This window comes from Sminthopsis crassicaudata, chromosome 1, assembly GCF_048593235.1.
Source record: "Sminthopsis crassicaudata isolate SCR6 chromosome 1, ASM4859323v1, whole genome shotgun sequence".
In the NCBI taxonomy this organism is placed as follows: Eukaryota; Metazoa; Chordata; class Mammalia; order Dasyuromorphia; family Dasyuridae; genus Sminthopsis; species Sminthopsis crassicaudata.
In genome coordinates, this window is record NC_133617.1 from 298,486,211 (window position 1) to 298,513,954 (window position 27,744).

Sequence of the window (27,744 nt, forward strand, 5' to 3'; positions counted from 1 at the left end):
TGTTTTCTCACTTGTATTTTTTTTTAACTTACACCAATTTGACTGATATCAAATTCTTGAGGGAAACATCTATTTTTTCTTTTCAAGATAGTCTCATTCTTTTAGCCTCATATTCTGGGAAATTAATTTAGATAATTTATTATATGTCTGTATGAATCTGTTTTAACTATTAAAAAAAAAACCAAGAGATCAAAGTATTCCTATGTCTGTTGTCAGTGCATTTCCCTGAGTGCAACTAAAATTAATTAAATGATTCAATGCGCAAATCAATATTGCGTAGTCTAAAGAACTGTTCTGGGAGTCAGAAAAAACCTAGGTTCACATGATTCCTCTGACACCTGTAGTGACTTCGTGACCTTCTCTAGGCAGGTAACCTTTCAAATGCAAGACAGAGAAGATCTATTTGCATATGTAAAGGTAAATGTCCTTTCTGGGAGCAATCTACACTTATGAAATCGGAGGTTTGAACTAATAAACAAAACAAAAACAAAACAAAAAAAGAGTGCAAAGTGCAAAAAAGTGTTCGAGCTTCAACACAGAGAGCCTGCTGCCAAGGGGTTTGCAGTCTCGTAGTGGTGGGGGAGAGAATAAAAATTATACAAGTGCTATATAAATTGAGGAAAATATAGGCGAGGTCAAAGTGAAGGAGGCGGCAAGAACCACCAAAAGTGGCTGGGGTTTTCCACAAAGTGATTTTTAAAAAGAAGACTGTGTGAATTCTGCTGGGTTCCACTGTCAAAAAGTGAATCTTTCTGAGTGTCCATAGAATGTATGCGGTGTACAGGAAAAAAAAGGGGGGGTCCCTCCTTCCCCCTCAGAATTTCCAGGATCGCCCAGCAGGCGGCAGCGCCAACTTACATTGCTCCCAGCCCCAGGCAGGCAGCTCTTCTCAGTGTACCGGGAACAGTATCCCCACATGCCCCAAGGTCACACCGCTCCTCCAGCTCTAGCCCCGAGGCCACGGAAATAATGCATCTCCCCTCCCGGCGGTGGCTCTCCGGACTCTGGGAAGTAGTCTACCTTGGCCAAGAAGCTCCCTGACACAGGACGATGTCCCCGCGGCAATCTAAAAGGGGGAAAGTAAAGGCTGGGGTGTATCGGGTTTGGAGCAGAGAGAACCACCATAGGGAGGGGGATGGGGCGCATCTGGGCGCTTTCCTGCTAAGCTCCGAGGCTGCTTCTCAGCAGCGCTTCGGGTGCTTGAGGCTGGGCCGGGAGATCCTGGTTCTGTTCTCTCCTCCTTAACTTGGACCTGCTGCTCTGTGCAAGGGAAATGTCAGCGCACCCAAATAGATAGGGAGCCTTCCAGCCAGGAGGAGAGGAAGGCACGGGAGAGCGGCCCAGAGATTATATAGGGGAGCTTTCCACGCCTTCCCTCCAGCCCGCCCCGACCAGGCTCTGCCCTCGAGATAACATCCCAACTACTGCCCTCCCTCCCCCAAGTCCAACCAGTGTCTCCTACCCCCACCCTCAGCCATCTCCTCCCTTTCCCCCCCTCACCTCCCCGGTCGCAAAGGGACTTGGAGTTGGCGGGAGCCTATAAAAGCCCATCATAGAAAGAGCCGGGGACAGACTTGCAGTAACCAGTGCAGAGGTGCAATCCAAGAGCTAATTACTAAACCCTGAACAGCTTGCAAGACCATGTCCCAACACCACTGGGGATATGAGCCAGGCGTGAATGGTGAGTGAAAGCGTTCCGAAAGAAGGGACGACTTCCTTCCCCCGTCCTTCCCCTTCAACTGTCCTCTGCCCCAAATCCCCAATTGCCCATGACGAGCAGGAGAAGATGGTGATGGCTGGAGCGTGGCTCCTCCGCACTGCACCTGCTGTTTACTGCAGCTTCAGCTTTGCAAGCTTGAGGCTCAGGTGCACACGGGGATCTCCCGGGCGCGCCCCGCTTCCCAAGCCTCTCTTCTGTCTTGGTTTCCCAGCTGAGGTATGGGACTGGTCCCCTTATCCACTATTACGTTTCCCTTTGGGTCGCTGGGCAACCGGGTAGGTACTGTCGAGGAATCAATGATCCTGCTCCCTGCCTTTGGCAAGCAGGGGCAGGAGGTAGGACAAGGAGATCTCTCTAAACCCTGGTCCCTCTTCTCCCCTCGCCCCCCTTTTAAAGAGAGAGATGACCGAAAGTACCTTTAGGGCATTTTGAGACCCAAAATACTCATCTAAAAGAACGTTGGGCATTGTTTTCAGCCGAGAGGCAGACACAGCCGGCACGTCCTCCACGCTGTCTGTGACTCACAGATCTTTTCCCAAGGACTGTCCCATTCCTCCGTGTAGGAGAGCAGCTTCCTACTGGCTGTTTTATTTCCGTTATGCTGTGTTTCTGAGAGTTTTCCTTTCTAGTCTACCACCTTGTAATTTAAGGATTCATTAGGAATCCGAATGAACTGGTACATGACTTTAGGTTTTCTGAAGCTTTGAAAGGGGCAGAAGGGAATGTGGAGAGGAGGGTAATTTGTCTCCAAATCCATAAAAGAATCAAAACCCGACACTTGCATTCAGTAACCCCGCCATTTCATTCATAATTAAAAGAAAGAAAATTTATGAAAACGCTTTGAGATAACAAAAATGCCTTTTTAGAGTTGCACGCAAATGTAGAGTATGAATACTATCGTTACCAAATTAAATACTTTAATGTCTGCAGGAGGTAGAGACCATGCAAGTGGAGGATCTACAGTACTGCCTTCCAGCCCGGCGGTCAGCATTGCCTACCTGGTTGCAATGACCTGTTGTCTGTTGCACTTTCTGTTAAAGGGCTCTCTTCGGGTGGGTTTGGTCTTTGTACGTTCTTCTCTTAAAAGATAAACGTGCCTCTCTTCTCACCATAGGGCCAGAAAAATGGCATGAGGCTTTTCCTATTGCCCGTGGAAAACGACAATCTCCTGTGGAAATTGAGTTCGGCAAAACACTGTATGACAGTTCTCTGAAACCCCTGCAGATCACCTATGACCCCAGTGACGCTAAGAGGATCATCAACAATGGTCATTCTTTCAACGTCGAGTTTGATGATTCCACTGATAGATCGGGTAGGTTAGCCTCTGAAATGAGCACCCTCTACAATAGAACTTTCAGTTTATTTGAGTAGTGGAGAATAGAGGGAGGTGATATCAAAAGAAATTTAAGACAACTTAAAAAAATTTAAAAAAAAATTACAAACAAATCTGTCAGCCTAAAGGTTCCCAGAAGTACCTTTCACTTCTCCTACAGACACTCAATAAATGCTGCTTTATCTATAATTTGGCTGATTTTTTCGAGTTAGTGCTCTCATTCTTTTAAATATGGTGGGTTTGTACATATTTCTTTTCGAGTGGAGTTGTTTCACCCCGGGCTAAACAAATGCAAGGCTGACTGATTTTGTTTAAAAAACTAGACTTTCACTTGCTGGTGGATAAATACTTGTTTTAGATTGGATAATTGAGGACTCTGGCAAGATTTTTCTCCCAAAGTAAAATGTATTCCTGTATTCCTTCTAAATAACTATTACAAAATATAAATTAATGATATGATGTATATGTATAATGTATAAAATGTATATTTAGAACTATTGGATTTTTAAAAATTCTATCTTAGCTAAAGTATATTGAGAATGTATGATAATCTTGTTATCAAACCAGCAGTGAGAAGAAGAAAGGGTAATGGCAATCTAGTAAATTTCAAAATTCTTGGAAACATTAACATTTTGTCTATGTTTGGTTTCTGGTCTTGGCTGATAACAAGTAGCAGTACACCCATCATCTGTCCAGATCACTTGCATATATAAACCTAGATATTTTTTACATATGGGAATATACATACATATTGGATGTTACTGATGAAATAGTTACTGCATTTTTTTGTAACAGATATTTGCTCATAATGAATAATTTAAACTTATAATTTTATTATAGTTTCCAAATATAGAGCAGCACACATACAGATATTTAATGTTTCTTTACTTTTGAATTGAAAGTTGTACTGTTATATGGGATACTCTTCTCTCCTTCCCCTCTCCTGTTTTCTCTCCCCTTCTTTCCTTCTCTCCTTTTCCTTCTTATTCTCCCTCCCCCTCTCCTGTTTTTTCTTCCTTTTTTTTTTTTTGGTAGAAACAGGGAAAGAGTCCAATTTAGAGACAGTAGCAGCCTTATTTGGCTACTGCTGATTTAACTTGTCAGTGCCCTGTTTTCCTAAGTTCTTTTGTGTTGTCATCTTGCAAATACTTCAGGAAATAAGTTATCTGTGCGAAGAATCTTTTTTTTTTTTTTTTTTTTTTTTTTTTTTTTTAAGGGAATAAGCTGGGGAAGGGAAAGAACAAAGAAGGAAGATTGGGAAAAGATATATATTCCCCTCCACTACATATCCAGTGAATCCCATGTATGTTGGTACAGCCTGAGTGATTTTAGCTAGTACTTCACAATGTCTGTTTAATGGTCAGCCTGTTTTAGTAGGTATATTTTATATTCAGTAAAATTCATAAACCATGAGAAGCTCTTTTAATTTTTTTTTAAAAAATCTCTTTTTTGCAGGATTTTTGCATTTAGTTGATTGGTAAATTAGTGTTTCCATTAAAATTGAGGAATTTTGAATAGACTTTTTATTATCAGGTAAAGAAGATTTTTGCAATTAGTATATGATGTATAAGTCTACATCAAGGCCAGGGGTCTTGGGGAAAAGTGCAGATTTAGAAAACATACTATGAAATTTCATGATTAATTTGTCAGAAATGTTGCCTTTAAGCACTGTGACATGTCTCAAGTAACCTTTTGAGAGATAATACCTATAGTGTGAAGCTATGGAGTTGCTCCAAGATACACCTGAAAAAGGCAAGAGATAAATATAGAAATGTTTCCTAAAACTCTATAAAACTCATTGGTTACATACTAAATGCTTGCACATGCAAAAACACCCATACCTGATGCCCCCAACTATCCCTACGTATTCATCATGTTTTTCTGTAATATTCTAAAGCAGTTTTGTAGAAAGGAATTCGATTAGAAACCAGAATGCATGGATTCAAATTGAGCTTCTGAGTCTTACTAGTTGTGTGACATTAGAAGCAAGTCATTTTATTTTTTTGAGCTTTGTAAAATGAGGTATTTGGATTATAATGATAGCTAGCATTTATATTTGCCTCTACTGCTATACAAGTCATCTCATTTATCATAATCTCTAGATAGCTCCAAGATTCCTTTCTACTATAAATTCTAGGTATATCTGTATTAAAAGATAAGTTAACTTCTTACTGTATTCTTCAAAGATCTATCAAATGTGAATATGCCATTAAGCATTCTAGTAATAGCATATATTGTCTAGTAATTCATATCTAACATGGATAAGGCACACTTTATTGGTAGATTCACAGCCATATTTGACAGACACTTGAAGATCAGAATTAGGAAGTTATTTTAAGTGTTCACACATGTTGAAATTTTAATGACAATAAGTTTGCATTTGTGTGAAATGTCTTCTCATGTGTTGAGCAGTCAAGGAATATCAGGTTTCTAAGGTTGCTAAAATCATTTCCTTATTTTTATTCCCGACAGCTGAAAATTAAATGCAGAATCCTTTTAATTTATGGAGTCCATAATTTGGTTACCATTTAAAAAATATTTTAAAATGCTATTGGCCATTTTCTCAATCCTAACGGAACAAAAGTAATGTTCCAAAGAGATTTTTTTGCATTTTACAATATCCTATAAATTATAAAATATTTATAATACTAAAATGAAATGATTCTTTAATATCTTTAAAATTTTGTCTACAAATACAACTTTTTTTTTTTGGTGTCTAGATTTTAGATGATTTGCCCCCACATATATTCCATTTTTTGGCCAATGGTCTTGTCCTTTGAACATTTACTTTGTTGATTATTTAACTGTCCTAGGATTATTGTAACTTAAAACAGTAAATTTAGAGCACTGCAATGAAATCTGGCAAATCTTTTAAGCTATTTAAAAAAACAAACCTTTTATACACATTCAATAAATAGTGACCACAAAACACTTAAGAACACCCAGTGCTGTCTTGAATACAGGAAAGCATCTTCCTGAATTCAAATCCAACCTCACACACTAACAAACCTATATGACCCTGGGAAAAGACTCTGTTATTTCTTTCTCCAACTCATTTTACAGATGAATAACCAAAATAAACATTGTTAAGTAACTTTTTCAGGATCACATAGCTAGCTACTGAAGCTATAATTGAACTCAGGTTGTCCTGATTCTATCTACTATGCTACCTAGCTGCCCCCAACTTTTTGTATGCAGTAATTTATAGTTTTATAGTAGTCTGGGTGCACTGAGAAGTTAACTGACTTATGTAGGTGTCAAATATATGTTTGGAGTAAGACTTGAACAAGTCAAGTTCTTCCTGACTCAAAGACTGCCCTTCTTTTCACTGTATACCTGCTTTTTTCATTTATATCTTTAGGACCCTGAGAAAGCACTTACCTTATCAGTTGCTCAAGCAAACTCTGTCTTTTTATTTTCAAAAAAAGTTGCTTGACACTCAATAATTTCTTACCAGTAGTATACTACATCAACAATAATAGTAATTATAATAATAAAGTGATCCAGAGCTAGGCTTATTAGATATCTAAAAGAATTCATGCTTAAAAGCAATATTAATATACATTAGCAGTAAGGTCTAGAACGCTAAGTTTATGTATCTGCAGTTAAGCCAATGATTATATTACATAACTGTAACTTAGAACTCATGAATTTTTTTGAAATACAAAAGCTGTTAGCAAGTGGCTTATTGTACTATTTTATAAAATTAATAATTCAGTAGTGATATTTACTAGGGTAGTTCTGCCACTTAGGAGATGAGACCAGGTGTGTCTCAGAGTTAAATGTTAGACTATCCCATTTAGGAAAAATGTCACTAAAATGTATACAATGAAAAAGAGTAAATGTCTGAGCATTAAAAGTAAAAACAGAAATTGAAGTCCATCAAAGTAAAAATCACTCATGCCGGTAAATGGAGTGGTTTCTTAGATGTGAGGTAGACAGTTTGGAATTGAGAATCTTATCATGTTTTAGACACAATTTGTAGGGTGGTACTTCTAGAGATCTTTAGCAAATTCCTGTCCCAGTAATGGATTATTGCTATATATTTGGGTAATAAGAACTGGTGCGTAAAGATGACATTATGTAGATTCATCTGAATCATAATAAAAGTTTCCATTTGTCTCTCACACTAAAGAAAAATATTCTTAAATTTTAAAAAATTATCTTAACTTTTCAAAATTATTTCTGCTATATGTATAAACAAATGGTTCAAAAAGTCAGAAAAAATATTGCTTTACTTGTATGCTTAGACAATTGAATGACTAAAACTTCAAAGTTTAAAGTGGTTCAATAATTTATTTTGTTTTGACCAGATGACATGACTTTTCTTTCTTGTTATAAACCCATTATAAACATCCCTTTTGTTAAGAGGATTTTTTTTTTAATAGTGTGTTAACATTTTTAGATTTCCTGTAAGTCTTCATTTCCTGCATTTAGAAACTCCACTTCATTTGCTTCCTTTTATCATGCTATCTTCTCACTTCATTTTCACAGTGACATTTCAAATTTAGGGAACTTTTCAATGATTCCAATTTTTTTTTGTTATTCTGTAAATATCACATAATTCCAATGCCAGAGGCTAAAACTAACTAATGTGACTAAGGGTTGAAACAAAACTGAATTCTTTATCACTTATTTTATATTGGTTTAATTTACTATGTTTCTTTTTAACTGTGGAATTAATAAACTTTAATCAGAAATTCTGGCTAAACTATTACTCAGTAATCTTATAAACTTTTAAACAAGTTAATGAAAAATTGCTAATCCATTTATAATGACTATTAAAAAAACTCTTAAATGATTCCAACTGATTTGAGATCTTTTATTAAAAGTTTGATTTTTAAAACATTTTGAACATAGCTTATTAATAATGTAAAAACACATTAATTGCAAGCATTCTTGTAAAATGATTTTTCCCACATTGTTGTCCATTTTGTTGGGTCAAAAATGTGTATTTCTATTAGTCCCAGTTGGAATGCCTTTGCTTAGAAACTTTATCTTAGCCAGGTAACTTGTGTTTTCAAAGGAAAGAAAAAAAATTTTTAAGTAATGTTCGCAGTCTATTTTCCACTGCTGAGATCAGAGATTAGTGAATGTACCAAGTTTCCATAGTACACTTCCAAACCTATTCTGTATTGTTTGTTTCCTTCCAAATATCTGATTGAACCAATGAATTTAATTTGAATGATATATATTGAATTTCATTAATAAGGAAAAACAAAGAAGATTCTGGAATACCTGAAATCTGAGGTACAAACATTAATATGAGGCATGTAGTATACCACAATAATTTGTATCATTAATCATGGTGCCCTACCCATATGGTTCATTATGCCCATATCAAAGACTTTATACATGAATTTAACAATACTTTGTTTAAATTATGTTCTGTTTTCATTTCTTTTTAAAAAATTATGATTATTCTCCTTATTCATTAACATGCTTTTTATTTTTATTTTCATTTTTCAAATAAATATTTTTGAAAATAATTAATCTGTTCCTATCACTATCTATTCTGAGTAATTTAATTAAAAAAAAACACTATATTTACAGTCTTCCAACCCCCCCCACATATTAGCTATATAAACCCCATATTAGTAACATATATGCTTACATAAACATACATATATACATATATACATACATATCTCCCACATTTGTTTGGAGGTGAGTGGTATTTCACATAACATATGTTAAGCACCTAACTACTACATGGCAACATATCCAGATTGTCAAAGACTTATCTGTATCAAACACCAATTGATATATCTTCTTGGTGTTATCTATTGGGACACCTAATACAGGACTTCTATGTTGAAATTTTCATTTTACAAAGTTACTCTTACTATCCAAAAAGCAGTTTTTAAAATAATTATTCCTAAATATTACTATCCAAATCCAAAACCATTGTTTTTGGTTAATAATTAAGTACAGCTTTACATTTTTCATAGTATTGCCCATTTGTTTATAGAAATTAATATTTTTATTAATGATTTACAAAGATAATTATCTCTGAGTGATGGGATTTGAGGGACAATTAGCATTCACTGAGGCCTTTATAATCTCTTTGAAATACCTTCTCCCCCATGCATGCAAAAAATGCATGCACAGGCTTGAGGAGAATTGATATAATGGAACTGAGTTAATTCTGAAGTGAACTAAAATGCATTTAGAGAAGAGATTAAAAAGACAACAGAAATACACCTATAAGTTATGTGTGCACTTGCCTGTATATTGGCACCTATCGAAAAAATAAAAATGAAATTCAAGTTCAGCTCTTTTGGGCTTTGGAAGCATAATAAGGAATTGCCTCAGCCTTTTTTTGAAGCCAGTTTCACTTTTAGAATCTCATTTGGTTAATTTAGATAGGTAAATGAGTATTGGATTCAAAGCTGGAATAAACTTTATTTGGAGGTAATTAACATTTCTTCATTGGAGAGAGAAGGAAACTGGGGTACCCCGAAGCTAAAGGGAATTGTCCACATTCATTAAAAGAGCCTAGATTGAGCCTTAATTCTTTTATTTTAAATTTAGCGCTCTTCTGCTATATCATTCTTAAGAAGTTAACATTGCTCAAGCATGATGAAAAATAAATTTTATTTAGAAAGTCCTTTACACCTTGTATTTTCTGTTAATTCCTCCTTATTTCATTGGCTTTATTATTTAAAACATAAAATTTATTCTATCCACAGAATATAATTAGAATATTCTAAAATTGCTATATACATATGTATGGCATATATATATATATATATATATATACATATATATATATATATATATATGCACAAAAAACTTTATCGATGGATTCTACAAATTAGAAATTCTTTTTTTTTCCTCTGAAAATTTTTTCTCACTTTCTTGTGTAGTTCATATGTACCAGAAGGTATTTCTTCTTTTCAAGTACTAGAAAATTGGAGAAAAAAAATGCAAGGAAACAAACAAAACTGTTAATTTTTTACTTTTTGTTTATTGACAGTCTAATTTTAAAAAATCAGATACAATACATATTAATTTGTATTGTTGGTATGTAATGCTACTACACTAGACCCTTTATACATAGAAATTACTCAGCAATATGCTTTCTTGGACTTACTGAATACTTGAAATGTACAGTATACTTAATTGTCTTAGGTCAGCTGGAGCTTTAAAGTGCTGATATTTTAATTTGCATTAAGTTTTGAGTCATTCCTTTGTAAAGTGGAAAATCATCCTTTTTCCCCACATCCTTCCTAGGGAGTTTGTCTGTATCCCTGTCTTGATGTGTGTGTGTGTGTGTGTGTGTGTGTGTGTGTGTGTGTGTGTGTGTATGCCTCTGTGTGTGTGTGTATATGTGTATGTGTGTGTTTTAATTAGGCCCCTTAGATTTTTTTAAAAGTAGACTTTGAGTCTCTTTATCTTTTCTCCCCCCCAGGAAATCTTTCTTCTCTGAAATGATAAAAGTTTAGAAAATGTTCAAGTTGCTAGAATAGTATTTTTTTGGTCATAAAAATGAACAAACCTGTGTTTTGTGCTCAGTTGCCTTTAACCCAAATACCTTTTTCTCTTTTTTAAATGAAAGGAAGGAGTTTGAGAATCAATGTTAATTTACTTTTAGAAGAATTCATAGCATGCTTTGGCTACCCTGGCTGTTGCTTTAAATTCATTTCCAGGCTTAAAAACAGTTTCTAAGAACCAATCAATTGCCTGCACCAGTTATACATAGTACTTTATAACATATATATCATGTTATGTATAACATAATTACATGTTATATTTTATAATACAGATATTACATTACATATATAATAAATATATAAATATAAGCATTTGTTTGTGGGTTTTGGAGAGAATTTTCCTACCCAGAGCAACTTATTTTGAAAATCCTGGTTACAATAGATAAGCACAGAAAATTATTGAACCCTGATTGGTTTAGAATATTAATATAATCAATTCTGAATTGATCGTCACTACTTTTTAAATTATTTAAAAATACATAATAAATGGACAAGGATTTGAAAATCACATACACAAAGGTTAAAATAACAACTGCAATAAGGCTTATTTGACTTGGAATTTAAAATTGACAGGATTCATCCAAGGAGGTAAATAAACCTTAGATAAATTTAAAAAGATTGATTGAGCCAGCTTCTTGACATAGTCTCATTTAATTTATTTTGACATATCAGCAGCCATCCAAGTGTGTTAGTTTCATGGGAGTAATATATATTTATAACCAGAACTCCCATAAAATACCTTCCAATCCATTAGTTTGAAAGCAAACAGATTATTAATACATTGTATATTTCAGAAAGTTAACTTTTGAATAATAAAAAACTATCTTGCATTTTAATGAAATAATTGTCTTATTTTTTTAGTTTGAAGAATAGCTGATGCTGAGGCAAAGGCATAATGTGCCCTTTATAGGCCAATCCTATTACAATAGATTTTTGTTTGTAGTTGTTTTGTTTGGAAAGATACAATTTGAACAGTACATAATCAAATTCATGTTTATAAAAAGCCATGTTAGCTCTGTCAGGATACATTATCCCCCCAATTGGTGTGAGAGTGAGATTATCAGAATTTCATTCTTGTAAGATGCTACTTTACTATCTCAAAAACTTGCTCTATATCACAATGACAATTTCCTGAGTTAGAGAGTGATTTGAGGGGCACTGAGAAGGGGAGTGTTATTCTGAGAGATAGCTATGATCACACTTGAGCCCTGACTGGCCATTCAATCTACTTTTGTATTACCCTCTTTTTCCTATTAAAAAAATAATTCAAAGGCTCATTGTAAACAGAATAGATTGGCTAGTGGGGTCATTGGGAGAGTACTAAGGAAGCCTTGTGAAAAAATTCCTTTCAATTACGAATTTTCCCAGTTAAAACACAAGTTTTCTCAGAAGACAGTTTGGAGTTCAACACTCCCTTCAGTTAACTAACATTTTTAAGTACCATGGTCCTCTGCTAAACCCCGGATATACAAAGAAAAGCAAAAGATCTTTAAAGTTTTGTCTTCTAATAGTTATCCTTCAAATACCTAATAATGAGTAATTGGCAGCTAAGTTAGTGGCTCCCAGAACAGAGGCATTGAGTAAGTTTTGATTTGGGAGAGAATGATAAGAGAAGATGATGTGAGATGTACATTTTGGCCTTCTAAATTGAGAATCTGAGAACCTTGAGGGCTGAGTGTTAGGGGGAAGAGGACAAGGAGAGGTGGCCAGGTAGAGGACAAAGTTGTATGGACTTAACAATGTAGCTTTGGGCTGGCGCTGCTTTGATTTACACTCAGATTCCATTCAGTTCCTTAAAATCACTAGGGCTCCTCTTCCCTCCGGTCACAGAAAAGACATCTCAATTTCTCCCTTGGGCCAATCCCAGATTACTTTTCCTTCCTCTTTCTTAAGGACTTTCTTCCTCCATGAATTTTCAACCCTATTTCTCTGGCTCCTCCAATGCCTTCCGGAAAACACTTAGATTTTTTTAATCCAGACTAGTTTTCTTTTAACCTTCCTCTCCTATTCTGTCTCATTTCTCTCCTCAAGCTTGCTGCATGTTACCTGTGTTTCTATCTTTATGCCATCTTCTCAACCCTTTGCAGTGTGGCTTCTTTTCTTGAAAGTTCCCTTTGAAAAATCTCCAATGAGACATAAGAGATAATATTTGGAAAGGATTTAGTACAGTGCAGTGCGTTCAGCAGGTAACTAATAAATGCATATTCCTTTCCCTTTCTTTTAGTGACCTAACATTCAAAGGTGTTTTTTTTTTTTAATTCCCATCTTCCCTGACCTCTTTGCAACTGTACATCAAATCTTCCCTTAGTTTTCCATAAATAATTTTCTGCTTTTCCTTCTTACTTTAACTGCTTTCTCTGCCTCCATAGCTGACTTTTGAAAAGCAGGTGTTCCCCAAGACTCTCTTCTCTTACCATTTTTTAGATCTCCTTTGGCAATCTTACTCATCTGTAAGCTTCAACTCCTTATTAGCTCTGTTCTATGGCTTCCCAACTTTTTATCTCCATCAATTACCTTTCTTCTATTTTCCAGGCCCACTTTTATATGTCCTCTATATCCTCAAGAAAATTGTTAAAAGAATCTCTTTACTTGGGATTTACTTTCTTTTTTCCCCCCTGGGAAATTATGCACACTAAAGCTTTGCTATATTTTGTTTTGAATGTTTACTTTGTGAGACTTATTCTTAACAAGTGTAACTGAAATAAATGGTTGAACTATGCATTCAGCCAAACAGACCATGGCCTGGGGCCACTATTCTATGTTTGATGGTGTTCCTAATAATCTATTTTAAAGGCATAAATGTTCATCTTTTCCCACTGGGGGCAATGGCAGTTTTTTTCTCAGCTGTAGTGTTTTATATTTACAAGTCTGTTTTGCAATGTAGGAAACATTGACAGAAGATACAACTTGACTGGTTGGAAAAGCTCATCATTAGATTGGCTCCACAGGGATGAATTTTTCCATCATAGCCCCTCTTAAAGCTAGTTTGGGACCTACATCTGTGAGAGAGTAGCCATTAGGATGAAATCATTGATTCTTTAATGCTAGAAGGACCAGGGCTATCACTCGATGCAAAATTTTTATTATATTTCTATCCCAAAATAATAATATTATTCTATCTATAATTTTTTTTTTGCTTTATGGATTTTAAGCGTATTTTTTTAATCAATAAAGTTTGATTTTTCAAGGTTTACTAAATTCCAGTCCTTAGAAGGATTGAGTATTATTTTGTAGCAATTCAGATCAAGTGAAAATTTATATTTAAAATTCTATTAAAGCAGATATTACAAAAAGTGTTTTATTTAATCACTATTTTCAATGTTTGGAGATGACTTAATATGCCATATAAATGAGTTACCTGCAAAGAATAATCCTTGCTGTTGGTGAAGAGGAAAAAATATTAATAATAATCTGTATTTAGGCACCAATTTGTCATAGTTTTATTTAATATAATATTAAATCTATAGACAAGTGATTTTCTAGCTTAGAGAAAGATGTCCAAACTGACATCGGCCCCCTCTGCCACTTCCATGTCCCCCAATATGGCAATTTCAGGTAATACTCACAGGAATCTAGAACAAGGAAAAAATATTTTAAAATATATCCTGGGTTAACATTTCAGAATTGATCAAACATATCTCTTTTCCTTTCTTTCTGTTACAACCATCTTTGAGAAATTAGTAGGATTCTTCCCAAAGATCTGTAAAACAAAAATCAGAATGGGGGGAATGCCAAATTAGTCTTATTAACTTTACTTACTAATTTAATAATTCAACAGGGAAAAACTTGGTCAACTAGCTCCATTTTTAGTACAGGCTAAGCTAAATATTATTATGAGTTATGCCTTTAAGTATCCTACATAAAAACATTTTGAGTGATTCTGTTTTTTTTTTTTAAAGCATTACACATTAAAACAACTCTGAAGTACCACTTTTTACCTCTTATATTGTGTTAGATAACAGGAAAATATAATGATAGATATCTCATCTAGAGATATTAGAAAACTGGGACATTAATTGAATTGTTGGTGGAGTTGTAAATTGATACAACCATTCTGGAGAGCAATTTGTAACTATGCCCAAAGGGCTATCAAATTCTGCATATTTTTTGATCCAGCAATGTCTTTATAGAGTCTGTATTTTAAAAAAATCAAAAAAGAGAAAATGTGCAAAAATGACATGTGACATGTGCAAAAATGTTTGTGGTAGCCCTTTTTGTAGTGGCAAGACACTGGAAACTGAGAGGATGCCCATCTGTTGGAGAATGGTTGAATAAGTTATGGTATATGAATATTATGGAATATTATTGTTCTATTTAAAAATGATCAGCAAGATGATTTCAGAAAGGCCTGGAAATACTTACATGAACTTGATGCTAAGTGAAATGAGCAGAACCAAGAGAATATTGTATACAGCAACAAGAAGATTATGTGTTGATCAATTGTGATGGACTTAGCTCTTTTCAAAAAATGGAGTACTTCAGACCAATTCCAGTAAATTTGTGATGGATGAGAGAGCCATGTGTATCCAAAGAGAAAACCATGGGGACTGAATATGGATCAAAACATAGCATTTTTGTCATTGTTGTTTGCTTGTTTATCTTTTTTCCTCTCATTATTTTTTTATTTTTTGATCTGATTTTTTTCTTGTGCACATGATAAATGTGGAAATATACTTAGAAGAACTACACATTTAACTTATGTTATTGTCTAGGATGTAGGAGGAAGGCAAAGATAGAGGGAGAAAATTTTTTTAAAAATAATTCCTTTAAAAATAGAATTGAACAAGGAAGCTCTATGAGTCATTGATATGATAAAGTAAAATAAAGTTAAAAAATTTTTTTTAAAACCCAAGTATTCATTCAGTAGAGTAGAATATATTTGAATTCGAATTTCTAGTTCACTGAGTGGAAACATTGCTAACAAAAGTCTTGTACTATAATTCAATGTGGGGAGGGGGAATTATGGGTAGTAACATTATTTCTTTGAATTTCAGTACTATCTGGAGGACCTCTGACTGGGAAGTATAGATTGATCCAATTTCATTTTCACTGGGGCTGCAGTACTAAAGTTGAGGGCTCTGAGCATGTTTTGGATGGAAAGCAATATGCAGCTGAGGTAGGAAAGTCTTTTTTTTTTCTTTTTATTAATGCATATTCATGTAATGACTTTTTTGAAAAATCTTGTTAAAAACTTTAAACTTCTATACTTTGCTTCATTCATGATTTTCTCAATATATGTAGTGCCTCCAATGGTTTGTCTTCAAGACATTTGTGTATACCTCTTATTACTATACTTTTGTGATCTTTGCCATTTTTGCCAAATGTCCAGGGGAATTGGGGAATGGAAGGAGATAGGGGATTCCTTTAAATCTTTTGTTTTTATGGAGAAAGCTGTAATGGACCCATTGTCCATCATTTTCACTATATGACTAGTTCAATTAATTTCATAAATTATTCCAACTCCACCTTTCCAAATCTCTTACAAAAAGACCTTGGCATTTGAAGAGTGAGACTTCCTCCTTATGACAATTTAAAAGTTCTGAGAGATCAAGTTTCTGGGTAAATTAAACTCAATTTTTTTGACTACTTCTAGAAAGTAGTCAACAAAACAGGCTGATTGTACCCAGGGTAGCCAAAGAGACCGAACTTCTTGATATTTATATTTGATATTTATTTTGATATTTATATTTTATTTGATATTTATAAAGTCTTTTGAAAAGGGGGTGTACCTGAGGGTGAAAGTCAACTTCGGTCAAAAAGAATGAATATTAATAATGGAAATTGGGCTATATTAAAGGTCTTTGGGATAGGTGATTTGGATGACCAAATCTTAATTTAAGGAGTTTCCATATCACCTGACTGACAAAAGAGAGAATCAATGTTTCCCAGACCTGTAAGAGCAATGAGCAGGAATGCAATTATTAGTCTAAAATTAGAATTTTTTTTTTTACTCTGATTAGATCTTGGCCTGAGTAAATCCCATATTGATTGATTTCTAGATGAGGATGTAGAAGAGGGGAAAAACTTAAAGTGCCTTGTAAATATTAAAATACCATATAAACTAGCTATTATTGGCAGCTAGTGGACCTATTTGAATCCTTGCTATTTACTATCTCTGAGACGATTGGCAAATATACTAATTTCTCTGGCCTTCATTTGCTCATCCACAAAAGGAAGGGGATTGACTTTTCCAATATTTTAAATTCAAGTTGAACAAGACTGATTTAATTATCTTTCCTTTTAAATCCTCCTCCCCACCTCTTCCCTATTACTATAGAGGGCAATACCATTTTCCTAGTCCTTCAGGATTACAACCTGGGAATTATGTATCAATCATTCTTTCTCTCCTCCCTTCCCCCCAGTCCAATCTGTTAACAAGGCCTGTTGATTATACTTTTGCAACATTTCTCCAATAAGTCACCATCTTCCCTTAAATATGGCCTCCACTTTAGTATATGCCTACATCACCTCACTCCTGGACTATTTTATTAGCTGCCGCTGGGTCTGAGGCTTCCCAGAGTCATGGTTTCTCAGCTGGTTTGAAAGAATTCAAAGAGATTCTCTTGGAGTCACAAAAACCTTTTAATATGTCAAAAATGACCAATTACTCTGTAGGAGACTCCAGCAAAGTGGGAGAAGCTTATGATGGAATTTTGGGTTTTCAGCTGGCAGGGTAACAGCATACATGGGAGAGCAAGGTTGAACATAAGAAGTCAGGATGTAGTCTTTTCCTGTGAGGAGGGGGGCCTCGGATAAAGAAGTCAGGATATGGCTCTTACAAAGAAAAATTAAGGCCAGGTGGGGAAGGGATGTGGCTTTTACAAAAAACAATTAACGACCCAGGATGCCAATCAAATAAGGAGACAAAGATGGAGGTTCTTACTAGGTCCTGAATTTTAGCAAGATCCTATTGACAGATAAGTTTATTGCTCCATATTCCTTAGCTAGATAGACAGTTTGTCTTTTGGGGAGAGAAAATTCTGGGGTCAAGGACTAGGGAGTCCTAGGGTCTCTGTGCCTCAAGTCTCTCCCTACTCTAGCCTATCCTCCAATCAGTCCTAAAGTGATTTTTCTAAAGCACACATCTTACCTTAAAACCCTCCTACTCAATAAAGTACAGTGGTTTCCTATTACTTATCCAGGAGCAACTCTATGAAATGCTCAGTTTGGCATTCAGTCATTTGTAACTAGCCTTTCTGCCTTCTTTCAGTTAATTTTTTCCCTATTTATCCTAATTATGGTATGCTATTTATTTATTTGTTTGCACCTTGTCTCCCTTATTAAGTTGTAACCTCCTTGAGGGCAGGGATTGTCTCATATCTCTAGCAACTTAGCACATAGTAGACATTTAATAAGGGTTTATTGATTCTTTGATTAAATATTCTGCCCAGCTCTTACATTGTATAACTATGATTTTCAAAGAGAAACAAGTAGTTTACATCCAAAGTGTTGTGATTTTCTCTTCATTATTACTATTGATAAAGTTTATGTTTATAAAAGAAGAAGTAGGAAGTCCTTTGTTCCTCCAATTAACTGCACCCGCCTCTTTGGAAATACTTTGTATTTACTTAGTTTATATTTTAAATTAAATTATGTATATATAGTATTATGTATATATATATATAGTTCTTCCCTTCCTCATCCTCTATATTACTTGTATCTCATGGTAAGAACTATTGAGCTTTTTATCTTTAGGACCTGTAACATAATAGCTACTTCAAAACATTTTAATAGATGTATCTATTATCTACTACACCATTCCTTTCTTTAAATATTGTTTTACATATAGCTTAAAAGTGCTATCATAGTAAAAGATGTTATTGAATAAAATTACCTTGTACTTTTTCTTGAATTTTTATTACTCTTTGTGTTTTTATGTTCTTTTGTGATTTTAGCTTCACTTGGTTCATTGGAATACAAAATACGAAAGTTTCAAGGTTGCTGTGACCAAGGATGATGGACTGGCTGTTATTGGGGTCTTTTTAGAGGTTAGTTGTTTTGTTTAATGTTCTTCTTGAATGTTCTAGCATAACTGGGCTTCCTCTCATCCAAGTTATCTCACGTTAGCATATTGGAAAGGTTAGAATATTCAATAAAAATTCTTAGTAAATGCTTCAAATGTTAAAAGCTATTGTACCCGATTATATCCTTTGAATACCTCAAAAGATCTATAATTTCATTAGTGTCAATATTTCCTCTACTGAAGTGGATTACAGCCTGTCCCCCTTGCTTTAATAGACAGTCTTCACAAGTTGTTATGGCTGGAAGTACCTAGAGTCCAGTCTTGATGATAAGCCATTCCTAAAAGTTATATACTATAGTGAAAAAGAACACTGAACTTGAAATCTGAAGATGTGGGTGTGAATTAAGGCTCTGTTTTCCTCTAGTTTGTTTGTTTTTTGAATTGGCAAGGCAGGCCCTCACTTTCTTCATCTGTATGATGGATGCTAGAATATATATTCTGCAATGGATGCTGTATAATAAATTATCTTACAAGAATCTTGAGGAAAGTGCTTTGTAAACATTAAAATTCTCTGTAAATATGAGTTATAATTATTAGCCAAATTAGCCCTCAAATAACATACATATTATTGGTCCTAATTGGTCTTCCTGAAATCTGTCACTATCAGAGTCATCCAGGCTTACAACTCTGTTCTTCTTATCAATTTCTCACTGCTTTTTACTCATAAGCAATCTCTTACGAAGGTATCCTGAACTCTCAAATACATCCCCTTCTCTATAATAATACTACTGCTGCTCTGATAAAGGTTTTTATTACTCCACACTGGGAATAATGTCGTAGCCTGCTGGTCTGGTCTTTTCCCCATTTCTTTTTATCTATATCTATCTATCTATCTATCTATCTATCTATCTATCTATCTATCTATCTATCTATCTGTTTGTTTTTGCTGAGGCAATTGGGGTTAAGTGACTTGCCCAGAGTCACACAGCTAGGAAGTGTTACATATATGAGATCATATTTGAACTCAGGTCTTCCTGACTTCAGGCCTGGTGCTCTAGCCACTGCACCAACAAGCTGCCCTCTCTTCCCCATTTCAATTCATCCTCCATTCAACTGCCAAAGAGATTTTTCAAAAGTATAGTTCTGACTCTGCCCATGATCAACAGAAAATCCTCTTTGGCCTTCAAAGACCTTCTTAATCTCCTCTTTCTTCTGTTTCACTTCTTCAGTCTTCTTATACCTTTCTCTTCTTCACTATATATTACACTGGCCTCCTTTGCTATTATTCTATGAACAGGGCATTCCATGTTTTAGTTTCTCTGTCTTCCATGCCTGTGATGCTCTTCCTTCTCTTTCTTTTCTTTTTAAAAGAAGACTTTTATTTTTCCCAATCACATGCAAAACAATTTTAAACACTCATTTTTAAATCATTTTTCACTTTCAAATTTCTTCCCTTCATCCCTCACCTTTCTTTCTCAGAAGGCAATTTTGATATAGATTATACATATATAGGATTGCTTTTGGATATTGCATTTTCTACATGAAACATATTTTTAAAAAATTTAGAGTTGAGAGATTATCTCTGCTAGGGCACTCTTTTTCCAGAAGTCCCACTCATAGAGAAAGTTGCGGATGTTCTCATTCGAATCCAGTGAGCTACCACTATCATCTATTGCTTGGATTCTATCAGTTAAACTTTAAATTCTCTTGATAATTATGCAATTATCATCTATTGCTTGAACTCTATCAGGATTTAAGTTTAAATTTTATTGATAATTATGCAGTTCACACTGCCATCTCCAGTCATCCTGATCTATAGCTAGCCACTGGACCCAGAAGGTTCTAGAGGGGAAAATGAGGCAGGTAGCTTCTCTCACTTAAATCCAATTCACTTGCATATAATGACATCCCCTCTCTGATGCCATGATTTTCTTTAAGAATGAGGGACAAACAACAACTTCTTCATGTCCAAACAGTCCAAAATGTAGAAAAGGTTTTGTTAAGTTCATAGGATAATTTCACTAGTATACTAGCAAAGTGGACAATTCAAGATGGAAAGTAAGTTCTTAAATTTAATTGCATAATTGACCAATCTCTATTTTACTTTGGGTTATATAAATACAAGCCACAATTGTTTGCTCATAAAAGGCAACAAGAAACTCCTGTTAAAACAATCAGGTCTGATATTCTATGAATTTAATCCCTCCTACTCCATTATATTGGGTATGGTAAATTAAAGCTTTAATGGTACAAACCATATTCTCTGTATGTATCACATTACAGGTGGGAAGTGATAAACCAGAACTTCAGAAAATCATTAATGCTCTGAGTAGTATTCGAACAAAGGTAAGATGATCATCTTTTGGTGCCACTTTAATATTTGTTGGTACTACGTTAGATTTTATTCTCTGCCTTATCTGGTTTTAGAAAAATCCTCAAATTATGTATCTGTTTTAGATATAACATGCAGGGTTATATCACAATAAAAGTGTAGACATGTAAACTTTAATTCCCATTATTCAGTTACCAACTTTCCTTTATTTTCATGTCTTAGTATGATTCTAATCCATGGTAGGGATGAATAAGTATTTAAATTTCCTAACCACCACTGTGATTCATTCTGCTTTGATATTATCTTAAGTTATTTCCTTCACTATTATTTTGGTCTCCTGTGTTTAAATGTCTTAAGGAGTAGGTACTGGATAAAATGTAATTGATAACCCCAATGGAAAGATAATAGGTTATATATGAAATAGATATCTCAAATGTAAATCATACTTTCTAAATCAAATCAATTCCTATTTTTCAACATTTCATTTTCTTTGTTTTTATTTTTTAATAAATATGGATCTTCCCTTAATAAGCATCATTGCTTAAACAGATATATACATATGAATATGCTCCTATGATATTTTAAATGTTTTGTTTTGTTTTGTTTTGTTTAAGGGTCAAAATGTAGCTTTCACTAACTTTAACCCAGCTGGTCTTCTTCCTGAGTCTTTGGATTATTATACTTATGCTGGCTCATTGACTACTCCTCCTCTCTTGGAATGTGTGACCTGGATTGTTTTAAAGGAGCCTATCTCTCTGAGCCATGCACAGGTATGTTTCTTATTGATAGATTTGCTTATTTTAAAGTTTACTGTAGTTTTACTTATGATAAATAGTGCTCTCTGAAAGTTCAGTTTTCATCTAAAGAAACATCTTACAAAAAGAATTTTAAAAATATATGTTATGTTATGATTGGCAAATTAGAAAAGATTGATGCAGATTTTAAGATCATTTTGGAAGTATATACATAGGTAAATATAAATTTATTTTAGGGTTAGAACACATAATCAGAGTATAGAATATAGAATGTCAGCCATTTTACAGAAGTTTATATTTTATAGAAAATTCATTAATTTAGGTTTTGGTTTGCAAATAGATTGTCTGGAGCAATATATATTTAATTTTTTAGCACTCATTCTTTGGAAATTTTTTAAAATCCTGTATTCCTGACACATCTTATTGTTTCTTATGTCCTATATCTAATATTCCAAAGTGATTGAGCTTTCTATAGTATTCCTGAGATGCGACAATGTTACTTACATTTTATAATATCTTAACATATGTTTTTTTAAAAAATATTATGACTTTGTCACACTTAAGCACTTTGATTAATCTGTGGTCTTAAAGATATACTCATTCTGTGCCTACTATGTGTCAAGGCTAGGTTCAGTGCTGGAGGTACAAATGTCATGAATGAACCAAACTCTAATCTCCAGAAGCTTACAAGGAAGTATATATATATATATATATATATATATATATTTTTTTTTTTTTTTCTCCTGAGGCTGGGGTTTAGTGACTTGCCCAGGGTCACACAGCTAGGAAGTGTTAAATGTCTGAGATCAGATTTGAACTCCGATCCTCCTGACTTCAGGGCTGGTGCTCTATCCACTGCGCCACCTAGCTGCCCCAGAAATATATAATTTTGTTGGCTAAGTAGATCATAACCTACTCTTGGACGAGAAGACATCTAACCCTTGTCCGTATTTTCTCCCAAATTCTCCATTAGAGGCTCAGAATCTGCCCGTTAGTTTTCATGTTCTCTTACTGTGTGATTAAGCTATCTCATTTTCTGATCTTGCAGCTATCTGATGACAATCTTTAATCATATTAAGCTAGCATAATCTTAAACAATAATAGTCCTTCCTCATCCCCTTGGTTTGTCCAGTATAGATAGTTATAATGGCTGATCCTTTCTAGGATTTATATAACAATATTCTGGAGCTTGATGGAATCCTCCCAATATGCAAACAGAGCTTCTGGATAATCTCACCATCTCTATGAAATTCCTCTTCAATTTGAACTGGACAACCTCTGTGCTAGGGGCAAATAACTTTAATAAGCATCTACTTCCTTGTTCTATGCCTTGTTTTACATCCATCTGCTTGGATACGCTTTTTATTAATTCTTGGAATTCCTTCCTTACCTCTGCCTCTAAGAATTTCTTACTTCCTCCAAAACTCAGTTCAAATGTTGCTAATTATATAAGGCCTTTTCTAATCCTCCAGATTGCTAAATGTCCTCCTCCCATCCCAATATTATCTTGTATTTACTTTGCATAAACATCTGTATACACATAGTGTTTTCTCTGATAGAAAACAAGCTCTGTGAGGGTAGGAGTTGCTGATTCTTTTTTGTCTTTCTATGCTTCTTGCAAACCACAATGCCATTCACATCACAGTAGCTTAATAGATTCATAAATGCTTATAGATTGGTAGATAAATTAGAAGGTTGATAAACAAATTAGAAAGTTCATATACTCCTCAAGAAATCATTTTGATGATTTTGACATGGGCTTGGGAGCATTGTAGAAGGAGGACCTTTAAATCAGCATTTTGCTGTGCCAAAATAGAATGCCATTCTGTAGTCAAAAAAAAAAAAAAAAAAAGCACAGTGGGATTTTATATGCTTTGCATCTTTCATTTGTTTGTATGACCACAAATGTAATAGATGTATAAATACAATTTACAAAATTTTATTTAAAAATGTACAAAAGATAGCCTGGTCTCTTCTAATGACTTCTTTAGATACCTTAGATACGTCCAGATGAATTGCGTCAGATATATCACCAGTCTGTTTATTGTCCCTTGATTTTTCTTTCTAATCTTTTATAATCCTTTCTGGCTTGAATCTGGGACCTTTGGTTACTGATATTTTTTGGCACCTTGCTTCTCTTTCCATAGTTGGATATATCCCCATTTCCAATGATTGCTCTAATAATCAGCATACCTCTAAGAGATATGATGGTGGTGCCATCTTGTCCTTAATGAGTCTTAATGCTTAGGGACCATGTATGACTATTCTTCTAAAATAGCTGTACAAGAAGGTCTTTCCAGAAACCCAGAGAGGGTGGAGTAAATTCTTTCTATATAACATAGGTATTAAGTCCTGTGACCTACTAACTTTCACTTATATTCACCCCAGTCTTAATAATTTCCTTTCCTATTGCTATTAATTATGAATGAGCAAGAAGAATAATATATCATCGAGAGTCTTTAGTGAGCCCCTCTGATGGTAGAATAATGTTATATTTGGAGTAAAAGGACCTGAGGCTCCACTCCCAGTCTTACCCATTTTATTTGTGTGACATATCCAAATATGTCACAAGCTCTATAGGACTCAGTTTCACCATATGTGAAACGAGAGGACTAGGTGACATCGGAGGTCCCTTCTAGTTCTAAAATCTATGATTTTATGATTCTTGATTCATTGAAGCGACCAAAATGCCTCTAGTGCCCAGCAGACTGGAAAAGAGAAAATATGGGGGGTGGGAGTAGGGCAGGGCCCAATTGCCTGTCTCAGAATCCATAGATTCTTTCTACCCATGTAACCCCACAAAGTCATTTGACAAGAAAGATGCTGTCTGACTTCATGACTGTGGTCAAATAAGAGGGAGAATCTGCATCAAGCCCCTTAAAATACATTGGCAGGAAGGCAGATTTTTATAGCAGCTACTATAAAAGGGCCAAAGCATTGGTGACGCAGATCGAGTAAGAAAAGTAGTCAGCTTGCTGATACCTCCTGTGTTCTTTCTGCTGCTTGATCTGGTACTAATCTTCTCTGCTTGAATTTCTCCTATCTGGCTTCCTGGTCCATCTCAGACCCTTAGATTTTGGTGTTTCAGAAAAATTCAGGTTTCTGACCTCTCCTGGCTTGCTTTGCTAATAACTAGGACTTTGCTTTTCTTTCTATAGGAAGGAAATCCCGTAGCCCATGAAAGGAATACAATAAGCAGAAACTTAGATCTTTTAAAAAATGATTTTATAAAAAGAAGTAAACCCAGAATGAGCTGGGTAGGAATTAAAGTCTAGCAGTACTCAGCCTGCCAGAAATTCATCAAAAATAAAATTAGGTGAAAAAGAGAAGAACTCTGGGAAGCACTTGAATGACAGAGCCAAGAAAAATTGTGGTGGATGATTGGAGGAAAAAAAAAAGTGAAGACCAATCTTGGATTTCTGTGGCAGAGCCAAGGAGATATCAGCAGCATGTTATGAGGTTTTCTGACTAACCTTCCAATACTGTAAATTATATAATAGGCATCATTTTTGCCCCTGGTGGAGAGGATTTCCTCAGCAGAAGTTCCTTTCTTTCATTGAGATTGCAGGTTTGCTGTGAGAGAAGTTTAAGCCTGAAGTTAATGGAATTGTGATCTGAGCCAACCCTTTTGAAGAGCAATTTGGAATTATTAAACTGTCTATATACTTTGACCTAGCAACACCACTATTAGAAGTCTATTTCCAAAGATTATTTTGAAAAAAGGAAAAAAAAACCGCTATATGTTCTGAAATGTTTATAGCAGTTCTCTCTGATGACAAAGATCTAAAAAGTTGAGAGGATGTCCTTCAATTAGGAAATGGCTGAAAAATTGTGGTATATGATTGTGAATGGAATACTATTATGCTATGATAAATGATAAGCTTGTTGATTTTAGAAAATCATGCAAAAGATTTTCATGGAAAATAATATCAATGTTGAATTAGTGTCCCACATATCCACATATCCCATCCAACATTTGTCACTTTTCCTTTCAAACATTTTGGTTAATTTGCATTTCTTTAATTAGTAATGATTCAGGGAATTTTTATATGACCATAATTTGAAAAAAAACTGCTTGTTTATATCCTTTGGCCACTGACAAAGTTCTTTATGTATTTTAGATATATGGGACCTTTTTCTGAGAAACTTTGTATACATTTTCCCTCTAGTTTTCTGCTTTCCTTCTGATCTTGACTACATTTGTTTTATGTATAAAATCTTTTTAATTTAGTGCAATCAAAATTTATCTATTTTACACCTCACTATCTCTTATTTATTTATAAGTATGAGAAAAATTTTGTTTTGTGTTCTTCAAATTTTCTTGTAATGTCTCTCTTTACATGTCAATCATGTATTCATTTTGACTTTATCTTGGTAAATAATGTAAGATACTGGTTTATGCCCAATTTCTGCCATATTATTTTCCTGTTTTTTGAAATATTTAATTTCAAAATAAAAACAATTTATTCTTAAATTATACCTAGAATAATGGTGACCAGTAGGTTGATAATGAAATACATGTCTTGATAGATAGGTAATGGTCTCAAAATTCAGAATGAGAGATGCATTCTTAGATATAACCTGTGTTACTTGTTTTGATTTACTATACATTATTACAAGGGAGGACTGTGTCCATAGTGACATATTTTTTAAAAAAGAGTATCCATGAAGCCTTTCTTTTAAAAAAGCATAAAAGAAAAAAAAAAAGTTCAGAAGGGTATACAGCAGTTTTGCTTACCACCTTGTTACATACATAAGTATGCCTATTTCTTTAAACCAAAGTTTCACAGTTTCTTATGCAAGTCTTGTTATTGCTCTTTAAATTTAATTTTTAAAATCATTTATTAAGTATAAGGCACTGTGCTAGATAGTGGAGATTGTGCAGTTATAAGCAAAGGTTTTGATGCCTGTGGAAATTGGATACTCCAGCTATAGTATCCCAGTTCTTGAGTTATATTGTGAGCACCTGCTTGAAAGTTAATATAAATGCTTTCTTTTTGTTTTCCAGATGAAAGAATTTTACTGCCTTTACTTCACTTCTGATGGAGAAAAACCTGGAAAACACATGATGTGCAATTGGCGCCCTGTCCAGCCCCTCTATGACAGGACAATTAAAAGATCTTTCAAAAGTTGATTTCTGAAGAGAATGACTCTCTCTAACTAAGCACAAATCTGTACACTGGTAGCATCTATTCTAGTCTCAATCCTTTTGTATGTGTACTGGAATTTCTTTCTCATAAAATATAAAAAGGTTGTAGACCAAGTTAAGATGTTCTCAATGTGTGAACCCCCTAGTAACCTACAAGTGCAGATCCATTTGCAATGCTTGGCAAGGTGATATTGACCTGGTGCTTAGTGATAGCTATGCTTTTTTTCTCTATCAAGAAACCATAAAATTGTTCCTTCCTTCCCCTATGATAGGGCATATGAGTGCCTAGAGCTGAAAATCCTTAAGCTGTTTTAAATATAGCAAAGCAGAAAAATTGAAGACAAATCTCCAATGTGATTAAATTGCATCAATATAAAGTGTGAGAAGGCAGAATTAATAATAATGATTCCAAGAGATTACATTTAAGATGTTGAAATATAGTTTTTACAAATTCTTATATGTTTGTAGGGATGATGTTTTTGTGAATTTTGAATTATTATCTAGAAAAAACATTTTAATTATAGTTATTTAAAATAAAGATTATATTTCCATTCAGAGGATATATACCATAATTTAAAGAAAAATTCATATTGTATTTTAGATATATGTTGGCTAATAAAATAAATAATTATGTTTTGGCTTGTAATCTTCTTTATGCTCTGGACATATGGGTTAAAAAAAAGGAGAAATTTTTTGCGACTCAGATGTTATAATAAAAGTTTACATGGTAGATTAAGAAGTATATCTATTATCTTTGAATAGAAGCACAAAAAAAAATCAAAGAGAACCTAAATATATTCACATCCAATCAACAAGATTCATGAAAGTGTAATAGGCCAATGCATTTGCTTGCTGAGGAAGTTATAATGATTTTGGAAAGCAAAAATAAAATGGTCACAAATGCAGAGATGGTAGAACAACAGCTATTCAAATATTGGGCACTGGGTGTATACTGGATGACAGTGATGTCCAGAGTGATTGGCCTTGTCCTCAGGG

General features: G+C 34.3%; 1 protein-coding gene and 1 long non-coding RNA gene across 2 annotated transcripts; one reads left to right on the top strand and one right to left on the bottom strand.

Annotated features, from left to right (window-relative positions):
• LOC141558784 (uncharacterized) lies at window positions 1–1,930 on the bottom strand. The gene is made up of 2 exons (XR_012487148.1): window positions 1,824–1,930; window positions 1–1,066 (listed from the first exon to the last, which is right to left on the bottom strand). It is a non-coding gene; the product is annotated as an uncharacterized LOC141558784 (long non-coding RNA).
• On the top strand, window positions 1,269–27,381 carry LOC141558736 (carbonic anhydrase 2-like). The gene is made up of 7 exons (XM_074296425.1): window positions 1,269–1,681; window positions 2,835–3,032; window positions 15,544–15,665; window positions 18,445–18,537; window positions 20,796–20,858; window positions 21,459–21,614; window positions 26,608–27,381. Exons 1-7 carry the CDS (start codon window positions 1,642–1,644, stop codon window positions 26,731–26,733), a joined length of 798 nt encoding a protein of 265 aa, XP_074152526.1. The 5' UTR covers window positions 1,269–1,641; the 3' UTR covers window positions 26,734–27,381.
• The last annotated feature ends 363 nt before the right edge of the window (window positions 27,382–27,744 follow it).

Coding starts and splice junctions, on each gene's coding strand:
- LOC141558736 (XM_074296425.1), top strand. CDS start 1,642: ATGTCCCAACACCACTGGGGATATGAGCCAGGCGTGAATG. Junction 1,682..2,834: donor ATATGAGCCAGGCGTGAATG/GTGAGTGAAAGC, acceptor TTCTCACCATAG/GGCCAGAAAAATGGCATGAG. Junction 3,033..15,543: donor TGATTCCACTGATAGATCGG/GTAGGTTAGCCT, acceptor TTTGAATTTCAG/TACTATCTGGAGGACCTCTG.